The sequence below is a fragment of the Protopterus annectens genome, chromosome 14.part0 (genome assembly GCF_019279795.1).
Source record: "Protopterus annectens isolate FY-2018-M chromosome 14.part0, PAN1.0, whole genome shotgun sequence".
Lineage (NCBI taxonomy): Eukaryota > Metazoa > Chordata > Ceratodontiformes > Protopteridae > Protopterus > Protopterus annectens.
The window spans coordinates 23,581,451-23,602,522 of NC_056748.1; the positions used below are offsets into that span (position 1 = coordinate 23,581,451).

At 40.1% G+C, this 21,072-nt stretch overlaps 1 protein-coding gene across 1 annotated transcript in view; it reads right to left on the reverse strand.

Annotated features, from left to right (window-relative positions):
• The window catches only part of LOC122789140 (peptidoglycan-recognition protein SC2-like), a 47,959-nt gene extending 37,995 nt beyond the window's left edge, over positions 1-9,964 (reverse strand). The window contains exons 1-2 of the mRNA XM_044056365.1: positions 9,886-9,964; positions 8,845-9,052 (exon numbers count right to left, since the gene is read on the reverse strand). Coding sequence (XP_043912300.1) covers positions 8,845-9,052; positions 9,886-9,964 — 287 coding nt within the window. The remainder of the gene's footprint in view (positions 1-8,844; positions 9,053-9,885) is intronic.
• Positions 9,965-21,072: the final 11,108 nt, after the last annotated feature.

Below are 21,072 nucleotides of genomic sequence, written 5' to 3' on the forward strand. Positions count from 1 at the left end.
CAGTCCATCTTGCTGTTTTAAAAATAGTAACTCTCCACTAAACCTTAACTTTTTAAACAGGTAAAACTCAAGTTACCTACTTTCATATCTAACTTCTCTAGTGCACACTGCAGAGTGCATTCTTTTCAATCTTACCTTTAAGCATCCCTGTTACTAGCACTTTCTCTAATACCTAAAAGATCATCTCTACTTGACTCCAAGTAGACTTTTCTCTATCTGTTAAACCTAGCACTTGCTCCTACAGTACTTATTACCTTGATACGGCACTCTTATAGATAGCACCCCAAAAGGCAAACCCCCATTTCTCGGTCACCACGTCCCCGGAATCTCTTTTAAAGTTTTTTGTCTATTCCTTCTAGCATGTCGAGGGATCAGTTGCTAGTGTCCTCTCCTGCTCAGCTGGTGAACCTGGGAATATTGAGGCAATGTTACAATTGCCTCATGTACACAGACAACCCTCTCCTCCTCCCACAAAACACAAATACATGCGAGAGATGCAACTATACGGCCAAACTGGAGGCTGAGCTCTCTCAACATAGGACTGGCAAGACCAGTCAGGAGGAGAAGGTTACCACACACACTATAGACCCAGTCTCACATAGTACCATCACAACCTCAAATCATACACATAAACACACAAAGACATACTCGGCTCTGATCAAAAATCTACCAAAACAGCAGAGGCCACCAAAGCAGACACCCAAACAACCACCACCTCAGAACACAACACCTGCAACACATAGACCTCACAGTCAGAGTGTCAAACAGTCACAGCCCTTAAGGCCAAACACAATGCCAGACACACTAGTCATTGGTGACTCCATAGTCAGACACACTGACGTCCCGCTCACCAGACTGAGTAAGGAGAAGGTCACAGTAAGCTGCCTGTCGGGCGCTAGAATCCGCCACATAACGCAAGCACTCAGGTCTCTCAACAGCAGGTACAAATATGACTCAGTCATTGTCCACGCTGGTGTAAACGACCTGAGACGTACCTCCTTGGACTACATGAAAAGAGACATTGAGGAGCTCTCTGATTATGTAGCCCAGGCAGGTATGACCCTGACCTTGAGCAGTATCCTACCTTCACCAAGAATGATGCCACAATACAGAGATAAGATGATCAGCTTTAACAGTTGGCTTAAACTCTGGTGTCATTCAAAGGGGATCCAATGTCTGTCTGCCTGGGATGACATGCTGGACAAGCCACGCTGCTTCGCAAGGGACGGCTTGCACCTGTCAGCCCTGGGATTCCGGATATTGGCAAAGGCTCTTGCCACCCCCATAGTGCCTTTTTTAGGCAAGGCTCAAATTCTAAACCTACCACCCTAGAACACTAAAAAGGAAAAAACTAAGGGTAATGCTGCTCAATGCCAGAAGTCTAAATCTCAAAATGCACGCACTCGAGGCCCTTCTCAGTATGGAGAACATCGATGTCTGTGTAGTGACAGAAACCTGGTTCAAGGCTCCTGAGAGCACCCCAGCACTATCAGGTTTTACCTCTTATCATGCGTTCCGGCCCCAAAATCCGGACAATACCAAGAAAGGAGTGGGGGTATCCATATTCATCAAAGACACCCACACCTCAAGACTGGTGGCAACGCACGATGCATCGGAGACCATCCAGGTGCAATTAACCATAGGCAAGACTGCTCTGCAAATTGTAGCATGTTACAGGCCACCCTCACAAACTCAGGAACCTCACATGGCCTTCCTGAAAACACTAGAGGGATAAATGTATCACCGAACACCATCATACTAGGTGACTTCAATTACCCTAATATAGACTGGGAACACTACTCAAGCCCAAACACCCTAGCCCAAAAGTTCCTGGAATTCATAAACTCAAATGCCATGGAACAACTAGTCACCATCCCCACAAGAGGAGAAAACATACTTGATCTCATCATCACGAACATGGGAGCACAATGTTCAACACCGAAGTATACCCCTCACTGGTGAGATCAGATCACAAACTAATCTCGCTGGAGGTCCTCATCCCACCCCACCTGAAATAAAAAGACCACAGTAAAGAACTTCTAAAGCCGACTTCACACTTCTAAAGACTAGTGTGGTCTCCTTTAAGGCCCCGAGCCGACGGAAAACAGTACTCAAGCCACTGAATCACTTACAAATGCCTTCTACCAGCACCTGCAGGACTGCATGGATAAGGCAATCCCAAGCAAAACAAAGACTCTTTGTACCAAAGGCAAGCGTCCACTCTGGTGGACCCCAGCTATAAACAAACTCTACAACAAAAGGAGGAAGCTACTACAAGATAGAGCAAAATCCTTAAAAGGTAAGACACCCTTGATCACTATAAGTAAAAAACTAAGAGCTCTCATAAAATCATCCAAAGCAAATTTTGAGAGAAAAATAGCTAAAGACTCAAAAGACAATCATAAGGCCTTCTTTAGCTATGTTAGAAACCTGGGAGGAAACTCCCAGATATGCTCAGAACTAGTTCAAAATGATGTGAAGATTACTGATCCTACAGACATTGCCAACATACTGGCTGACAGGTTCAGTGCAAACTTCTCCCCTCCCCAAAAGGAGAGATATCTATACCAAGCGATTGCAGCCCCCAAACATCTCCAACGCCCAAGTGAGAACTGCTCTCTCCAAAGCAAAAAACACAGCATCCATGGGACCTGATGGTGTCCCCGGCTGTGTGCTCCACGAACTCAATGAGGAATTAAACCCACAGCTAGGACAGCTGTTTAATCATAGTCTTACCTCTGGATACGCACTCCAGGAGTGGCGCACTGCAACTGTGGTCCCACTTCACAAAGGCGGTGCCTCCACCGACCCTGGAAATTACCGCCCATTAGCTTGACAAGCCTTATCTGCAAAGCCATGGAGAGGATCATAATGGACCTCATAAATAAAGACATAGGGAATTTGCAGACTTTGGATCCATTCCAGTTTGGCTTTGTCAAAGGCAGATCATGCCTTCTAAACTTGGTTGACTTTTTCGAAACAGTCACCAAAGCCATTGATGAGGGAAAGGCAGTCCATACAGCCTACCTCGATCTGGCGAAGGCCTTTGATACAATACCCCACTCGGGTATCATTGAAAAACTCATCAGCTTAAGTGTTAACCCATACATCACAAGATGGGTTGCAAACTGGCTGAGTGACAGAACCCACAGGGTCAGAGTTGCTGGCGCCATGTCAGACTCAAAGCCTGTCACAAGTGGTGTACCACAGGGCTCAGTCCTGGGCCCACTCTTGTTTGGCATCTACTTTTCCAAGTACAAGCAAACACAGGAGGGTTATGGCTGACAAAGTTTGCAGATGACTGCAAACTGGGCGCCATAGTAGAAAACACATCTGACACAGATATCCTTCAGAAGGGTCTCACAGAAACGGATAACTGGTGCCAGAGCCATGGCCTAAAGTTAAATGCCAAAAATGCATAGTCATACCCTTCGGGAAAAACAAGGTTACCCCTAGCTACCAAATAGGTGGCAATCCACTGAGTACAGAAGAAGTTATCAGGGACCTGGGGACCCAGGTTGATAGTAGTCTGTCATTCGACACCCATGTAGCTAAAGTAGTTAGGAAGACCTTCTACATTGCCCACCTTATCATGAAGGGATTCTCATCTAGATCAAGGGAGGTCATAGTCTCCTATACTCATCACTCATCAGACCAATGATTGAGTACAATGCCCCATTCGGAATGTATCTGACCCGACACTTGCAGCAGCTGGAGAGGCCACAAAAGTTCCTCACCAAAAGGATAAAGGGTCTCAAACATCTGTCCTATGCTGCCCGACTGAAAGAACTCCAGCTCTATTCAGTCGCCACGCTTGCTCAGAGGTGACCTTTGCCTAACATACAAGGTCATGTCAAACCCAGATTTGATGAATATGCTTCACCTCAAAAATCTAGATCCGTCAGAGCCACAAGGGCGGGAGACTTAAACCTCGACACGGCTATTAATAGGACGTGCTGGAGGGATAGATTCATCACCCAAAGACTCCCTATGCTGTGGAATAAAATCCCGGTATATGTGAGGCAGAGCACCTCGCTGGCCTTGTTCAAGAGAAATCTTGACCAATGGATGGGAGATCGCAGATATACCCCAGGGATTACCTCAGTGTCACTGCTCAACAGAGGCACAGCAAAATAATGGGTATAGTTCCCCATACTAAAGGGGTGGCGTAAGCCACAAAACTATGGGCTAGGCTTGTAAATGCCCTCGGGCAGATAGCCTAGTATGAACCTATGAACCTATGAACCTATTACTATTACCTCTCTCAGATTATTACTATCTCTTCTAGGTTCTTATAACTACACCTTTCCAAAGGACGTTTGGCACCACTGTGGATACAGTTTTTTCTCTGTTGACTTTCCAAAATTCAAGGCTGTTCTACCTATATTCCATATGTAACATTCTAATTTTAAGAAATATGCTATCATGCCTTTGTACCGTCATTTTGGTGTTCTGTACTTAAGCTTGAAACAAAATTCTGTGTGTTTTTAAAATTTCATATGTAAATATTGTACTGACAAGTATTTTATTTGTACTGTTTTTTTTGTTTGTCTGGAGCTTTTTTCTCTGTGCTTAACAAATGTAATAAATAAATAAATGCATAAATAATAAATAAACATGATAACTCCACATCCTACATGCTTGCAGGTTACAATTCTAACTCCAACAATTTTCCTAATAAATCTTTTATGCTTCACTACCAACTGGGAGATACCTCTGAAGTGTACCCCATTGTGATGCATGTTCCTCATTTGGAGTCTTAAAAAGTTTGTGTTCCTCAAAATTCAATATTGAAAGGGTCTGTCACAAATTCAATATTAGGAATTTTTTAACTAATATCCATTGTAAATAGAATTGACTCATACTAATTCATCAAAAGTTCTTTTTATTAGTAAAAACAGCACATTTTTAACCAGCCTATGAGCTTTCAAGTTGAAATTGTTAGTAAATTTTCCACATTTTACCCATTTATTCCACATTATAAAAGTTAGTTTTCCACATGTTGAAGATGGAAGATTGAGAGTTATGATCAGGGAACTGTGTACGTTTCAATATCCCCCCACCCCCAAAAAATGTGCATCTGTAGACTTTCATTTCATCTAGTCACAACAGAATATCATTGTAATGAAAAACAGCTATACCAGAAATTCAGTCTTTACTCAATATTACACAGTGTTTTGAAAATAAAATAATTAGGTTACAAAGGTATGTCAATTAGTACATTAACACAATGCACTCAGAGTGCTGACAACCAGAAAGACTTCATCATTTTTAGAATGCTGTATGCAAATGAGTCTTAAATATACCAAAGTAGATCAAGCCATAGAAAATAATTTGTTATTTAGTCATAAATTGTGACAGGTTATCTGTTGGGTGAGATTTTTCAAGCCTTCTGCATAATACTGATGTGATGTACATCTAAAATATCGTCCACAAAATAAGAAGATCAAACAGCTTTAGTACATGAATCATGCTAATTGTTGTTTGTCTTTTGGCTTTTCCTGGTTAGGGGTCGCCACAGCGGAACTCCGGTCCGCTAATGATTGGCAGTTGGTTTCTATGGTGTCGAGTTGCCAGCCTGACACCCAGCCTTCAACGAAGGCATGCCCATTCAACGCATGCCTTTCGAACGCCCACTCGACCACGGGGAGGACATGCAGACTCCACACAGAAGGCACTCCCAACCCAAGCCGAGAATCGAATAGGAGAACCTCTTGCTGTGAGGCAACAACGTTACCACTGCACCACCCCACTAATGAAACTCAGTAAAATGACAAACTTGTTGTCCACCTTTCTGATAACAAACAACTTAAACAGTATTTACACACCCCATACTGCCATATACGTAGCAGTCAGAAGTGCACATATAATCAACCAAAAATATTTAATAGTGCCACAGAACTATAGAAAAGAGCTATGTCAAATTCCCTCCTAAAGTTACTCATAGACTGATAAACTGCTGCCAGAAACTTATGTAAACCAAGCTACAGTTACTGACCTGCTAAGCTACTAAATACATTCATTTAAGAAGCCATGATATCAAAAGCAGCTTCTTAAATGAATGCCAGTACTCCACTAGTGTCCCATCAGCAAGTGACAATTATGTCCACTAACAGTTTGTGCTCAGGCAGTCCCACTATTTGCCCTGTACTAAAGACATCTATGGAGAACAAATCTAAAGATAATTGTATCTTGACTTTTACTGTTGTATATCACAGCATCATTAAAGTTATTAGAGAGAAATGGGCCATAATTACTGAAATATCATATCTAATTGACATCCTTGAAGAAGCTCCTTCCTTTGTGTATAGGAAAGCCAGAAACATCAGGAGTTGGGATGAAGGTAGGCCCAGACCATTGAATACATGCACCAATAAGTGTGGACCCAACTGTGCCTTGTGTCAGCACATAGAAGAGGGAGACATATTTTTCTGCCCTTACTTAAAGAAAATTATTAAAACCAACGCAGGAGGTGACTGTAACTCAATGCAGGTGGTTTACAGGGCAATTTGCAATGACTGTGAATCATTTTATGTGGGGAAAACACTCAACAGACTTAGAAAAATTTCTGGCCATCTTTCTGAAATTAGAGCTAAGTGCAAAAATAATGCACTGGCTCAGCACCTGCAGCTTCACAAAAGACACACTGACTTTAAATTTCAAATTATTTATCGTGTGGAACTTTTGGAACTGGAAAGAGACATTCCTAATCTTTTATAAAAATGTGAACTACTGAGGCAGCTGAAACTGAACTCTTTTAGAAAACCGGGGCTTAGATATTATTGCTCCATAAAAAGCATACTAGAACTTAGTAAACTGCCTCACTTTTTCAAAAGATTATTAAAAGTCAGATATGGGTCTGATTAATCCTGACTTTACACGCTAACATTATACATGCTAATATTGTTAAAACAAATATCAAACACTAAATATTTTTCAGTGAAAATAATTGACATTGGTATGGTTTTCTGATACTTTCCCTCATTTAAACTCAGTGCTTTCTTAGTTAGATGCCACACTTAAATAGATCCCCACGGCCTTAATGCTTTATTTCTAACATTGTTCATTATTTATTTCTAACATTTTTCACTGTATTTCCACCTTATAGCAATTATAACTATGTTTTCTGATCTACTTAGGTATTCACCTGTAGATTTATACACGTTCATTAATATTATGATATGTTTTTACACAAACACCTGATGAAATATTATTTGGTACGAAAGCGATCTTTGTTAAAAGTGTTTCAGTTTATAAGTTATTAATTTTTATTCTAATAGATGTCTAGTGGTAGATATTTTTGTTAGTTAATTAGTCATTTTGTTAGTGAGTTGTTTTTTTTAATTAATCAAGTTTGGATTAGTAAGTTGGCCTTAATAAGCTGTTCTTATATATTTAAATTTGTCTCTAGCTTTTTAGTTTCAGTTCTAAGGTAGTACAGTCTCAGTTTACACTATGGTGTTAAGGGAGAAGGGGGACTTGGTTAAAGGAATGAGTTTATTCTGTAACCACTCCCTCACTCCAAATAACCTGATTTTATATAAATAATGAATATCTTTAATATTTTTCACTATACTCAACTAAGATCACTTGCTTGTGTGTTTCAATAAAGGATATTCCATTTTTAACCCAACCGTGGACTACCTACTACTATTTTCTGTTTTATTATTTTATAGTACATATTTTACAGTTCAATTTTTATTAGTGAACTAGGTGCATAACATAATTCAAGGACTGAACTTTACACCTTCCACACTGCAAAGTTCCCTCTTTGTTTGTTTAGATTTAAAAACTGTCACACTCCTGGAGTAGTATCACAGAGGAGTAGCTAAAACTCTCAGTATGTAACAAAACATGATCATAACCAGATGTTATTGTGTTCTCAAAATACATGTCAAGAAATCCATGTTTTGAGATTTAATTTTGAGGCGAAGTTCTTGATATCCACTTTCTCTATGCATAACAACTTGGCTAAAACAGCTGAGATGTGATTGGACACCTTGTCATAATCCTGTGGACATACTGTGAAAATGCTACAGGTCCATCATTAACTTGTATTATCCATCCGTTTATACTACTATTTTGCCCATTTACTCTTATGGTATGGCAGCTAGGCACTCCAAGATTGTGTGAATGGGTGAGAAATCCTATAACCTGGAAATCAACTGTCCATTCCACAGCAAGATTTGGGTGGGAAAGAGCAGGCCAGCTTGCTTGTTATGGGGGGAGTGAGTGAGTTATCGTCTCCCCGTGAGTGCACACCGTTACCCTCAACGGCTCCTCCCAGCTCTGTCACTGCTGTTCCCCAAGGGTTAGCATAACCCCATGCACTAAGTTCTTTTTGGTTGCCAGTATGAGATGCAATATGATAGTGTGAGTTCAGCAGACGTAAACTCCACCATTTATCAGCTAGTGTTCTCACTTTGTGTCATCTCTCTGTTGAGCTAGAGTCACCTACCCCCCCAGATGGATGAACCGACTGTGGCAACTCACAACCTTCCTTACCATCCACCTCATACAAGCACCCGAGCCACATATTCTGGTTATCTGCCGTATAGTCACATCTTTATCCTGCATGACACAGACCTTCCTAATTATGTCAATCTTACGGACATCATTATCTTATCAACCATGGAAAATCATATGTTGATCGAAATTCGCCTATACCCAGCACCATATTGGGCTTAGAATATTTTATGAAACTTGAGCTGCTTGTACCCATTATGTGTAGTGTCATGCCACCAATAAGGGTATCATGATAATTCATTTACATATACAAAAAACTATCATAATGACCCTATGAAACAACACAATAGCTGATTCCTTGTCATAGCAGAAACACACCTGTACCCGATGTCACACCAGCCGTTGTGATCCATGTGATAATTCGGGATGGATTTCACCTCTGAAATGCATGAGGATCTGGTGCTGCATGGGCTTCCTGCTGTATGGTGAATTACTGCATAAGTTACAGGGGTGGAAAGATGATTCGTACACCTAGGTCGGTGTGCCCCCCATTCTGAACAGCTTCTAATAGTTGGACAACTTTGCACTGTAGTAAAAAAAAAATAGCACATATAAATAATCTTTTAATCAGTAACTTTCATTTTTTATTGTATAACCTTAATTTTTCAAGCTAATATATAACTAATGATCTTTTTGTAAAACAATCCATTTTTTTCATATTACAACCAAATTATTTTTAAAATCCATTCAAAACCTACCAAACAGTATCATGATTTAAAAGACTTCCTGCTGTAAACAGCTTTCTCTCTTTGCAGTACATTAATCACATTAACAGCAAACACCATTGGATAGCTCTCCTATCTTTAAGAAGACAGGTGAGGAGGATGTTCCACTCTAATCAGAAAGAGACTTGGAGAGAAATGCTATAATACAAGCCAAGTGCATCTACTAGGCATGGGGGAGGGGCACACCAATGGACCTCAGAGGTGCAGGCATTGAAACACATATATAGCCACTGATGTCAGTAAACATTATACATTTGAGGTATGGCATGGAAAGATCACTAAAATTTGCTGACCTCACCCTCAGAGAGAAAGCAGATGAATGTATAGTGGGGTTGAAAGCAAAAGTGTCGATAAAAACCTTCCCTTCTTGGCTGACTTTCTCCTGACACAGCCTTGCTGCCAGTGGCAGCTTTCTAGTTCCACCATCAAAAGTATATTGACAAACAGCTTTACAGTATGGTATGGAAGCTGCTCTGCTTCTGAGCACCAGTCCCTCAGAAGGTAGTGAAAGTGGCTGAGAGGATTATCAGGAACTCCCTCCCATCCATACAAGACCTCCACATGTCCAGATGTTTCAGGAGGGCAAGGAAAATAACCAGGGATAGCACTAATCCTGCTTACAAGCTGTTCTGACATTCAACATCAGGAAGGCGGTTTCGATGCATATGCTGCAAAACCACGAGATTCAGAAACAGCTTCTTTTCATTAGCCATCAGGTTTCTGAACTCTAGGAACAGCACCCTTCACACTGGGCATTAAGACAGTAATTCAACAATACTGAAAAGTCTATAGTGTAATATGTAACAAGGTCTTGCCCGCTCCCAGACAGCAAAGTCAGCAGTAATCAAAGTGAACTGTCTTACTGTGCAATATAAATGTAGGCCTTAAATCAATTGCTTAAGTGCAATTTTTTCCAGTGAAAATAAGCTAATAACCTAGTAATGAGTGACAATCTGTTAAATCAGTGCAATAATGCAAGTATTTATTATTGTTTTGTCATCTGTGTCGATAGAATTTTCTGTATTATAGTCATGTTAAATGTAGTCTATGTTTTGTATGCACATTGAGTCGGAAGAAATGTAATTTCGCTCGGTTCACAGTTGTGTATCAAAGTGACAATAAAGTTTAATTTGACTTTGAGTTTTTTTACCTAAATTCATCTGTACATACTTGGAAGGTGCTTTTAAAACTTTGTATTACAAAATGTATCCAAACTTTCCATTTAATCTCAGAGCTTTTTCAAGTTATATATGCATTCAATATATATTTAGATTATACATTTATACTTATATGAATCCAATGCAAGATATTTCTGCCTGTAATTAGATTCACATATACTTACATGCAGCCCATGTTTGTATCACTGATAATGCAGACATTTTAGAACTGAGCATGCTCAGTGATGTATGACTGTTGCACCTTGCAAATAAAGTCTTGCCATGCTTTCTGTCTCTGGCTCCAAAGTGCTAGCACCACAGAAAGACATTATAGCATAGGATAGTATTGTCTGGTACAGATCTTGAGGTTACTGGTCATTACAGAGGAGTAGTGTACTAGCCAGAGTTGGGCTGTGCTCACTGTGCGTTGAGGATAATGCTGGATAAACAGTATACATTTTACAGACGCAAACAGTATAAACCAGATGATGTTTATGGTGTGTGACCAACTTACCCATGTGATGTGTAGTGTCCTCCACTAGAAAATAAAATGTTAACTACCTCTTGCAAAAAAAATTCTCGCCACAGTAATAATACATGGAATGCTACATCGGTCTAAGGAATCCTGTTGACTGGTCAAATTCACTCTCCATGAAAGTACAGTCGCAAAAAAAAAAACTGCCGAAACAACTTTAAGCAAATCTTGGTGGTATTTTACTTTTTGCAAGGCAAAAGAATCTCTAGATTTTCATGTGTGAGGACAATTCCCAAAGTAATATATACCTTCTCTGAGGTCGCATAATAGTAGAAAATAAGTTGTTTTAACACTTTTGCTATAGTTTGCAGGAACTGCTGTTACCAGAAAGCTATGCTCCCTGCTCTAACGGTCTTATGATAGGTCAGTCAATAATACCATGCACATAATGGATGGAGAATAGCTCCTTTTCATTGCATATTCCCTTAGAATACCTTTACCATAGATAAGTAGAATACCATACCCACTCATGGCTTCAAAATACCTGTTCTTGGCTCACAAGCATTTCTCTTGCCCTTCCATTTGGCAAATTTCCCAATATTGTATTCCTTATTTCTTTCTAGCTTTTCTTTCTAAACCCTGTCCTCAAACATCTCAGTCTGTTGTATGGTCCTAATGTTGCTATAATGTCCTGCAATCACTGCACTGTGAAGTCTTAGGCTTCCCACAGAACCCAATCCTAGCTCTGCTGTTGTAGTATTATTCTGACGTCAGCTCTGTACAATAGTAAATAATAAACATGGGGTCCTGGAAGAGAAGTGTGGTTATACAGAACGTATGCTGCACTAAGTACACAAGTTGTTACTCTTTTTGTATAATCACATGTCTGTGAGACTAGGTACCACCTTGGGGGTTCCTCATTCAGAACTGATTACTGTTTCCAGTATAGAAACTGGAGATGCTACCTGGATAGCTTATGTCTTGTAGGTAGCTGATCCCTCTAGCTGAGGGTACAGAGTTTGATTCCTTCTACATCCATTTCTATACTGTATGACTGAGCAAGTCACTTAACCAGACAGCACCCTCAGGTTGCCCCTTAAAAGAGGCACATTTGTCCTGTGAACTTACCTAGTTATCAAATGTATATAAATGAAAAAAGTACTCTTCTAATCATTAGGTTTGGGCAAAGCAAACATTTCAGGTTATAGTTTAATTCTGTTATATGTTCCCTATCACAAAGACCCCAAATCCTCTGGGACAAAAGATGTGATGTGAATGTCTTATCTCTTATGTGAAATTTACTGATGAGTTCTGCTGTAATTGGAACCTGTGTGTGACACCTGGAATTCTTCAAGTGGGCACTCTCTCCAAACAGCCTTGCCCCCCTTTTTGCAACATGAGCATTGTCTTTCCTGTCAAAGTAACCTTCAGATTTTAAGATTCTAACATATCGAATTGCCACCTAATAGTAAATCATCAGCACTGAGGTTTTGTGGGTCTGGGTTTCTTCTCGTAGAACTACTCAATAATTGTTAACGAATGTCCAGAAATGGTTCTACTCTACTTACCTGCTTAAGTAACATCAAACTTGCTGCAGAGAGAGAATCAGACTCGTGATCATCAAATTCTAAAATGCATGTTTTGCTGCAAGTTGAACATCGTGTTACTTGTGAAAAACTTGAGCTGTAATCATCCTCCACTGAACAAAAATAATTTATCTGATATATTGTGCTGACAATTGCAATTTAAGTGTTTTCATTGCTAGCAAGAACTTTGTACACGTGTAGGATACTTGCCTTGCACTATCAGGGTCAGTCCAATAAGTGTGAGAAGAACCTTCATTTACTAAAAGAAACCATACAATAAAACAATGTTACTATTCTTCTCAAGTTTCAGATTCTTACAGTACTAAACAAACACTGGCCGTCATTGCTTGTCAGGCATCTTCACTATTAAATGTGTCCAGTAGGGATTAGCAAAGGCTTTCAGTTTGCTCTAATAAATATCATAACACTTCATATAAGCTATGCACTTTAAAGACTGTTTGCAGTTAGTATTGTTCTATTGCAGTCATTTGAACTGTTACATATCCACTGCATTTAGCAATGTCTTAAGCCAAATTAAGGTAGGAAATAAGAGAAATGATATATAACTTAATATTCATACATAGGAACCAAAGTGAAAGGAGGAAAGGCACCAATAGTCACCAAAAACTGCAAAATGAAGCGCCTGGATAGCCGTTTCCACAGAATAACATTTTATTTAAGGGTATAAAAGCACAGCACAACACTCACTAATGCTGGCCACAACAGTAAACAGTATGTTTTCGTTCACAGAAGTTGTGGACAAAAACATACTGTTTACTATTGTGGTCAGCGTTAGTGAGTGCTGTGCTGTGCTTTTATACCCTTAAATAAAACGTTATTCTGTGGAAATGGCTATCCAGGTGCTTCATTTGGCTGTTATTCATACATAGGAAATGCGATACAACTATCACTAACTGCTTTCAAATACTGTGTGAAGACACAAGACACATGCGTAAATTTTTCTCCTAGGTTTGAAATATATTTACTGTAAAATATTTTAGAAATAAATATTTAAAGGATTATTTCCAGATGTGTGGATGTTTGTTGTACAACCCTGCATCTCACTTTTCATTTAGTATCACCCTATGGTCTGCACACGCTGTGCGGGACCCTTCAGCTCACTCCCATAATCCACCCTCATTTTCCTAGAACTTAACTGAATCTGAAGCATCTGCCTTTCAAAACTCACAACCTACTGCAGTATCAGCAAGCAGACAACGTGCTTTCTTCACACTGTGTACTAAATTGTACAACTCACATTACTGGTGGCATAGCAGGAAACATATCCCCTGCAGATATCTTTCCTATCTTTTCTGTTATTTTTCCACCACTCTATTTCCATTTGTCATACTGAACCAACTGTCCCTGTGTACCTACGGAGGTATGTATGATCGTGAAGTCTCTTATAACTCCTTCTTTTTGGTTACATTGCTGACTTGGATTGTCACCAGGCTTTTACCATGTGGTAGTCATGAGAAATCCAGTTCAGTCCCATTCCTCCTTTTAATCATCTCAACCATCAGTACAATAGATGTCAATAACTTATCAGGTGCTAATACCCCGCCCCCACATCTTCTTCTTCCACATGAATAGTCTTATGCCTTTCTTTACATACTATTCCTTAAAGGAGTGAAGTAACTTAATCAGGTGTTCCAGGAAACGTTTATGGAGGCAAACAGTAAGGTTCTCACCTCCATTCATGCCACAAAACACCAAGAACACTTCTCCCATCAGCAAAACATCAAGGGCACATCCCCACATCACCAAAACATCAAGGGCACATCCCCACATCACCAAAACACCAAGGGAACATCCCCACATCACCAAAACACCAAGGGAACATCCACTATCACAGATTATGTATGTATTATAGGCCGTATTTTATATCTGAGATGACTGTCACGATATGCAAGTGTCACTTGAGGATTTCCTATCCTTCTGGGGAATGGTTGCTTAGAAAATAGGGGAATTAATTGCAACATTTATTAGGTCATAACAGATTCTTAACATTTTCATTTGGTTTTACTCATCTGGGTTGGGAGTTGACAAAAGGCATTTCCAAACTGGATAACAGCAAAATGTAATAAAGCAATGTCTGTCTTAAAGCCATTTTACAAAAAAGCAGAAACATTTTGGTTGATGCTGTTTACATAAAATTTCTTTGCTCCCGTTAAGCAAGCCAGAATATCTCCAGAACTGATTTGTGTTTGCTACAGTATGACTAACAGAGAGGGTGTAACTGTGAAAATATCTTTTTTCAGTCTCCTTCATCTTGAGGATTTTGAACAGCATGTAGCCTGTTTGATGGTACATTAATCATCCATTACATAATAGCAAAAATGTTAACTTGTACTAACATCGTCTTTCTGCAGTAGTGGCTGTGAAGTTGCTGAACCTTAGGACAAAGGAGAAACCTCATAATCACTGGGTCGAGCAAAGCTAGCGTTAGTACATATAAGGTTTAGGGGGTGAGGTATGGAGCTAGGTGGTTATGTTACTTCAGCAGGCACAGCCTAATGTAAGCCAGCTTTTTTAATTTTGTGCATTCACTCTTGATTTCTTAATGCAATGCCATTTTGATAAATAACTTCTTAAATGAGTTTGTTTGCATCTACATCAACACCTTCCTAAAACAGCCAATTGAAACATGTACACATGATTGGCCCATTTGCACTGGTGTACCCTAACAGCAAACATGGTAAAGTCATTGGTACATGGTATACATTTGAGCTGCATTACATACCTTTAGTGCAAAACTAAGTGCAGTATGGATATGCAGTTTTATAGATGATTGGAATAAGTTGAACAAATGCTGCTTGCTGAATTCATATTAATTGCTAGTTCAACAACAGCCCACATATGCACATATAAGTAGAGACACTGCAACTATAGTTGCTGATGAATACTATAGGTGGTACGCTGTGCAGAGGAACAGTATCTGTTAGTACTGTAGATCAGACGATACTCCCTGCTGCAGTACTACAAGACAGGCAGTAACATGCCATATGTGAGGTATGTGTGTCCTGCCATACAGTGGCTGATTGTTTTCACTTGCTGTGAATCACTAACAGTGGTCAGGAGAAGCAGTGTTTTCCAAAAGCTGTTAGTAATCTCAGACGATGGCCCATGAGTCCTTACTAAATAACATTCTAGTTTCCTCCACGTTGAAAACCACTTTCATCACTGTTAACCCAGGAACCCTCTGAGAGGCAGATTTACTTTTTCCCATCCCATGTCTAATACTACATATGAAACTGACTACCACTGTCCAGTTCTTTTGGATTTCACTCATACCCTTTGGGCTGCAGTAGGGACAGAGATAAATTCTGGGTCCTTAGGAAGAAAGTTCTGCCTTTCCAGTTGTCCCAGATATCATGCTTCCCTAATCTATTTGGCTTGATATACAACAAATAATTCACACCTTAATCAAACAAACAAAATAATAGAGAAAGTATGAAGTACATCAGTGAAGGCAAAACAGTACACACCATATACCTCGACTTGGCCAAAGCTTTTGACACAATTTCCCACTTAGGCATAGTAGAAAAGCTAAATAAACTGGAAAGAATCTCCTGTGTTACCCATCGGATTACCAACTGGCTCTGGTCTTAAAAACATGGTCTGAAACTAAATGCCAAAAAAAATGCATTATTGTATCATTGGGAAGTTATCTACCCTACAGTACTACCACATTGACAGTATTCTCCTAAGAGTTTTTCCCACCTATATGGGATTTGGAAATTTAGGTGGACAGTAACCTAACTTTTGACCAACATGTTGTAAGAAAATTCTTCTATATTGTACAGCTTATAAACAAAGGGATTGTGTCTAGATATAAGGATGTCATTGTCTCCATTTATGCCTCCTTCATTTGGCCAGTCATTGAATATAACGCTTCCTTTGTCATGTATCTGTCCAGACACATGCAACAACTGGAATGGCCAGTGAGATACCTTACTAAAAGTATACAAGGCCTAAACAACATGTCCTACATGGCACAAGTCAAAGCCCTGTCACTATACTCGGTATCCTATAGACTGCTAAGACATGACATGTGTCTGACATGCAAGGCATCCTCTGACCCATTACTGATGGATTTACTGCATATCAGCAAGTCAGACAGCATCAGAAATACTCAGTCTAGGAATCTAAACTTCTTCTGCAACATCAACAGAATGCTTTGGAGGGACAGGTACATTTCGAAGAGGATACCACTGCTGTGGAACAGACTCCCTATCCACATAAAACAAAGTTCATCCCTGACTGTTTTCAAGTACAACTTAGATCTATGGATAAGGAACAGAAAATGTAACACCAGGACTGCCTCCTGTACAACTAATGGACAGATGCATCTCCTAAATGCTTAATCTCATGCATGGGTGCCCTCAAATTATCTATGGTATGATCCCAGTTATTCTGTTTAGGGGTAGTATATAATTATTGATCATGTGGTGAGTAAGGCCAATCAATAAGCAAATGAGATAGGTTATTTTGAGCACAAACATGGGAAATTGGCGAGGCTTAAAATGGCCCCCAAGGGAAGCTAGCCTAGTATTTACCTATGAATCTAAGAAATGCTCTTTCTTAACGCTCTCTACTGTTCAGAATTTCCCAGAATGTCCAGATTTGTGCCTCATATGTTTAGTCTGTTCCTCTTAAAACTTTTGGTTTTCTGCTAAATCAAGGATTGCAGTGGATTAAAGTTACAAAACAGTGACACACGTTTGAGTTTCAGACTTGATAGCCATCAGAAAATGTATGCTAACGCAAAACCTATTATTCAAAGTTAGAAGGTTTATAAGAATAATATTTAAAATGTATCCCTGATTTTGGGCCTTTGTCCCACCCCCATTCTTTTTGGCTTTGTCCACATTTCTTGTGCTTCAAGGTTGAATGGTATGCTGCTAATTGTCATCTACTTTAACCCCTTTGAGTGCTTGCATGCTATATATCTGTAATCTGGAATTGTATGCAGAACACTACAGAGGCTACCAAAACTCTGTGGATGGAATAAGTTATCAGGAGGAGTGTTTTCAAATAGTCGAAAATGATATATGGCCCATTCCCCACTGTAGAGTGACCCTGGAGTTAGAATATATAGTAAGGGGGTGGGGGGCACAGCCTCCCACATATCATAAACATTTTACAGTATACAGATGCATTCTTACAAGTGCAATGAATAACTATTACCAAAAAAACATTATAGAACCCCAGTATGTGAGAGAGAGAGAGAGAGAGAGAAAGAGATTGCCTTCTGTGTACTGTGAAGAATAAGTTATTTATGGACACTTCATTGACCAAATTAATCCCACTAGTTCAGTGACCTGTTTTCAGTAGAAAACCAAGGTAATACTCACACTCACTAGAGGACATTTGGCCTGGGCACTGGACAAAGTCCTCTACTCTTTTCCATAAATGCCGGGGGATCTTTTACATTCACTTGAGTTGCCACCAACTCAGACAATTGGAATCACAGCTTAACATCTCACCTGAGGTATAACATACTCAGGAATGCAGCACCATCTTATGTCCACAGAACCCATGGCCTTCTGATCTTCCAGCATTAAAGGTAAGTGTGCCACCTGTTGAGCCACTGACACTTGATAGGCCAGTCCTTACATTACTGACCATACTCTCAGGCAGCAGACATTTAATCCAAGACCTCTTCATACCAAAACTGTTGTTGATTCAATGGAAATATATGCATTCATTCAAAGTGCCTAAAATAGTTCATTTTTGTACATGGAGAGTTAACAACAAAACTCTCTAACTTAATAATTGAGTAGTGCTTTACCAATCTTACCTGTTTCAGAAACATGGGTAAATAAACCTCTTCACAGCTCCAAAACTTGTCTATGCCATAAAATCCCAAAGGAAACACAAGGCTGTAGGAAGTGTTGCAAATCTGTTTTCAGACTAACCTGACCTGTGTCCTATGTAATATTCATATACCTTACTTTATGACAATTGAATCTGAACTGATTCATATTTAAGGTAATGATGTAGAAGTGTTATCATCAACCTGTCTCTGCGTCCTTCTGGACAAATCTGTGGCTGAAGAAAACATTCACTGTTTGACAACAAACATAAAGTTTCAATTAACTATTCTGGGTATTTTGACTATAAAAATCTACAAGATGATTTTATACTCACCCTTCTACTTAGCATCATGGCCTTTATCAAATTATAAATTTTCCTTCTAGGAAAGACAAAACATTAGCGTGACAAACATAATAGAATGGATTCTGATCATAGTACAGGGTACTGTCCTTGCTGTTGTAATCAAGGCTTGTTCTCTGCATAATCAACTACTTATATTCACTGTGTCGGGCCACAGTAAAATCCATAAGGAACATTTGTTTTGTTTTCCTAGGAATATGAGCAACTTTAATCCATGTTTATTTATACAAGCACTAACATATATTCCTTGTTCTCCACTTCATACTCTGTCACTCAGTTATGTTGTTCAATATTAATACAAATGGTGTCTTAAGCATCTCACATACAGTGCTCATTAACTACAAGAGAGTCAGACTGTTTTGCACAGCACATGTTTTTGCCTAATAGTTTCATTTCTGACAGCCAGTCAGCTCATTCATTCTGAGTACACTGAAGTCAGGCATTCCCAGGATGGGCAAGAACCCTAAGGCCCATTCTTTCCCACCCAAGAATTCTAGTCAGCCCTTCTATTCCCCAGTGACTGTTAGGTGGCAGGAAAAAGGCCAGCTTGCTAGTCTTGGTGGAAATCTCACCCCCTCCATGTTGGAAGCACCCCTCCCCTTTAGCAGCTTCTCTGACCTCATTATTGCTCTCCCCAAGAGGCCAAATGCCTCTACGTGCTAAATCCTCCTCAGCTTTACTAGTGCTAAGCACGATGGCAGTGTAGCCTCAGATAGTTTCAACTCCACTGGGTAGCACCTAGTGCTCCAGCTAGGAGTCATCCTTGTGGTGAGCCAGAACCAACTCCTTTCACCTGAGATGGCTGAATGTTGATGGCTACTAACTCCCATCCTGCGAGGGCCTGCCCCTACATCACCTGAGCCACAACTCAATCTTGGCTCACCTGCATCATGGGTTTATAAGTTCGTAGCTAGTTTCTAGTCATGCAGTCCAGGAGACCATTAAGGAGTCTAGTCCAAATTCCCAATTGCCCCAAAGCACTGTCTGGCTAAGTGACTTGCTCAGGGTCATGCAGTAGGCAAATAAAGGTAGACACATTCAAGCCCTGTACCCTTGGTACAGGAAGCAACTCATTAACAAGCCAAAGCTTTAGTCCTCTGCACTAACTAGGCTTTATCCCTCTATGGCAGAAAGCAAGCAAGACAGTTAGACTTCAGACTTTCCCTGGATTATTTCTCAGATCAAATTATTGATGTTACACAAAGATCATTGATGGTCTAGGAATCAACAGAAGATGTTTCTTATCAGGGGGCAGTGCCACAAAGGGGCAGATTCTCAGTCTGTAAAATTGTGTGTCCTGGTGACTGCCCCAGTCCCAGGTAGAGTAATAAAAAAGCCCTTTTTGTTTTCTTTCACTAACACCAGTTTGTGCTGCAGCCATGAATTAAAGTTTGCAGTTGGCATGTTTTTTTTTAGACCATTCAGGCATGTCCAAGAGCCAGCTCCCAGTGTGTTCTCCTGTGCACCTGATGAATTTGGGCATCATGAGGCAGTGTCACAACTGCCTCATGTACACAGCCAACCCACTCCTCCTACCACAAGACACCAAAATCTGCGAGAGATGCACTTACATAGCTAAACTTGAGGCAAAGTTCTCTCCAGTCACGACTGGAATTGACAGTCAAGAGGAGAAGGTACAAATCTGCAGCACACCACTTACTACACATAGATCCACCATAAATGCAACTGCTAACCCCACACATAGATACAAAAAGACATATTCAGAGGCTCTAAATAAAAATCTGCAGAAACAACAGAGACCTCCAAAGCAGACACACAAGCAGCCTACACCCACAAACACACCACAATCATCACATAACCACAAAAACCAGTGTGCCGCACAACCACAGCCCTTAAGGCAAAACACCATACCTAACACACTTGTAACTGGTGACTCCATAGTCAGGCACACCAATGTCCCTCTCACCAAGCTGGATAAAGAGAAAGTCACTGTCAGTTGCTTGTTTGACACCAGAATCCGTCATATTACCCATGCACTCAGGTCACTCCACAACAAGTACAAATACGAATCTGTCATTGTCCATGTTGGTGTGAATGACCTGAGACGTACCTCCCTGGACTACATGAAAAGTGACATAGAAGACTCTCTGATTATGTAATCAAGGCAGGTATGACGCTAGCCCTGAGTAGCATCTTACCCTCACCAAGTATGATACCACAGTACAAGGAAAAAATGATAAATTTCAACAATTGGCTAAGTTTTTGGTGTCATTCAAAGGGGATTCAGTATCTGTCTGCCTGGGATGACATGCTTGACAAGGATGCTTCACCAGAGATGGCTTGCACCAGTCACCCCTGGGATTCAGGATACTGGCAAAGGCTCTTGCCAGCCCCATAGTGCCTTTTTTAGGCAAGGCTCAAAAAACAAATCCACCACCGTAACAAGTACTAGTGATAATAAA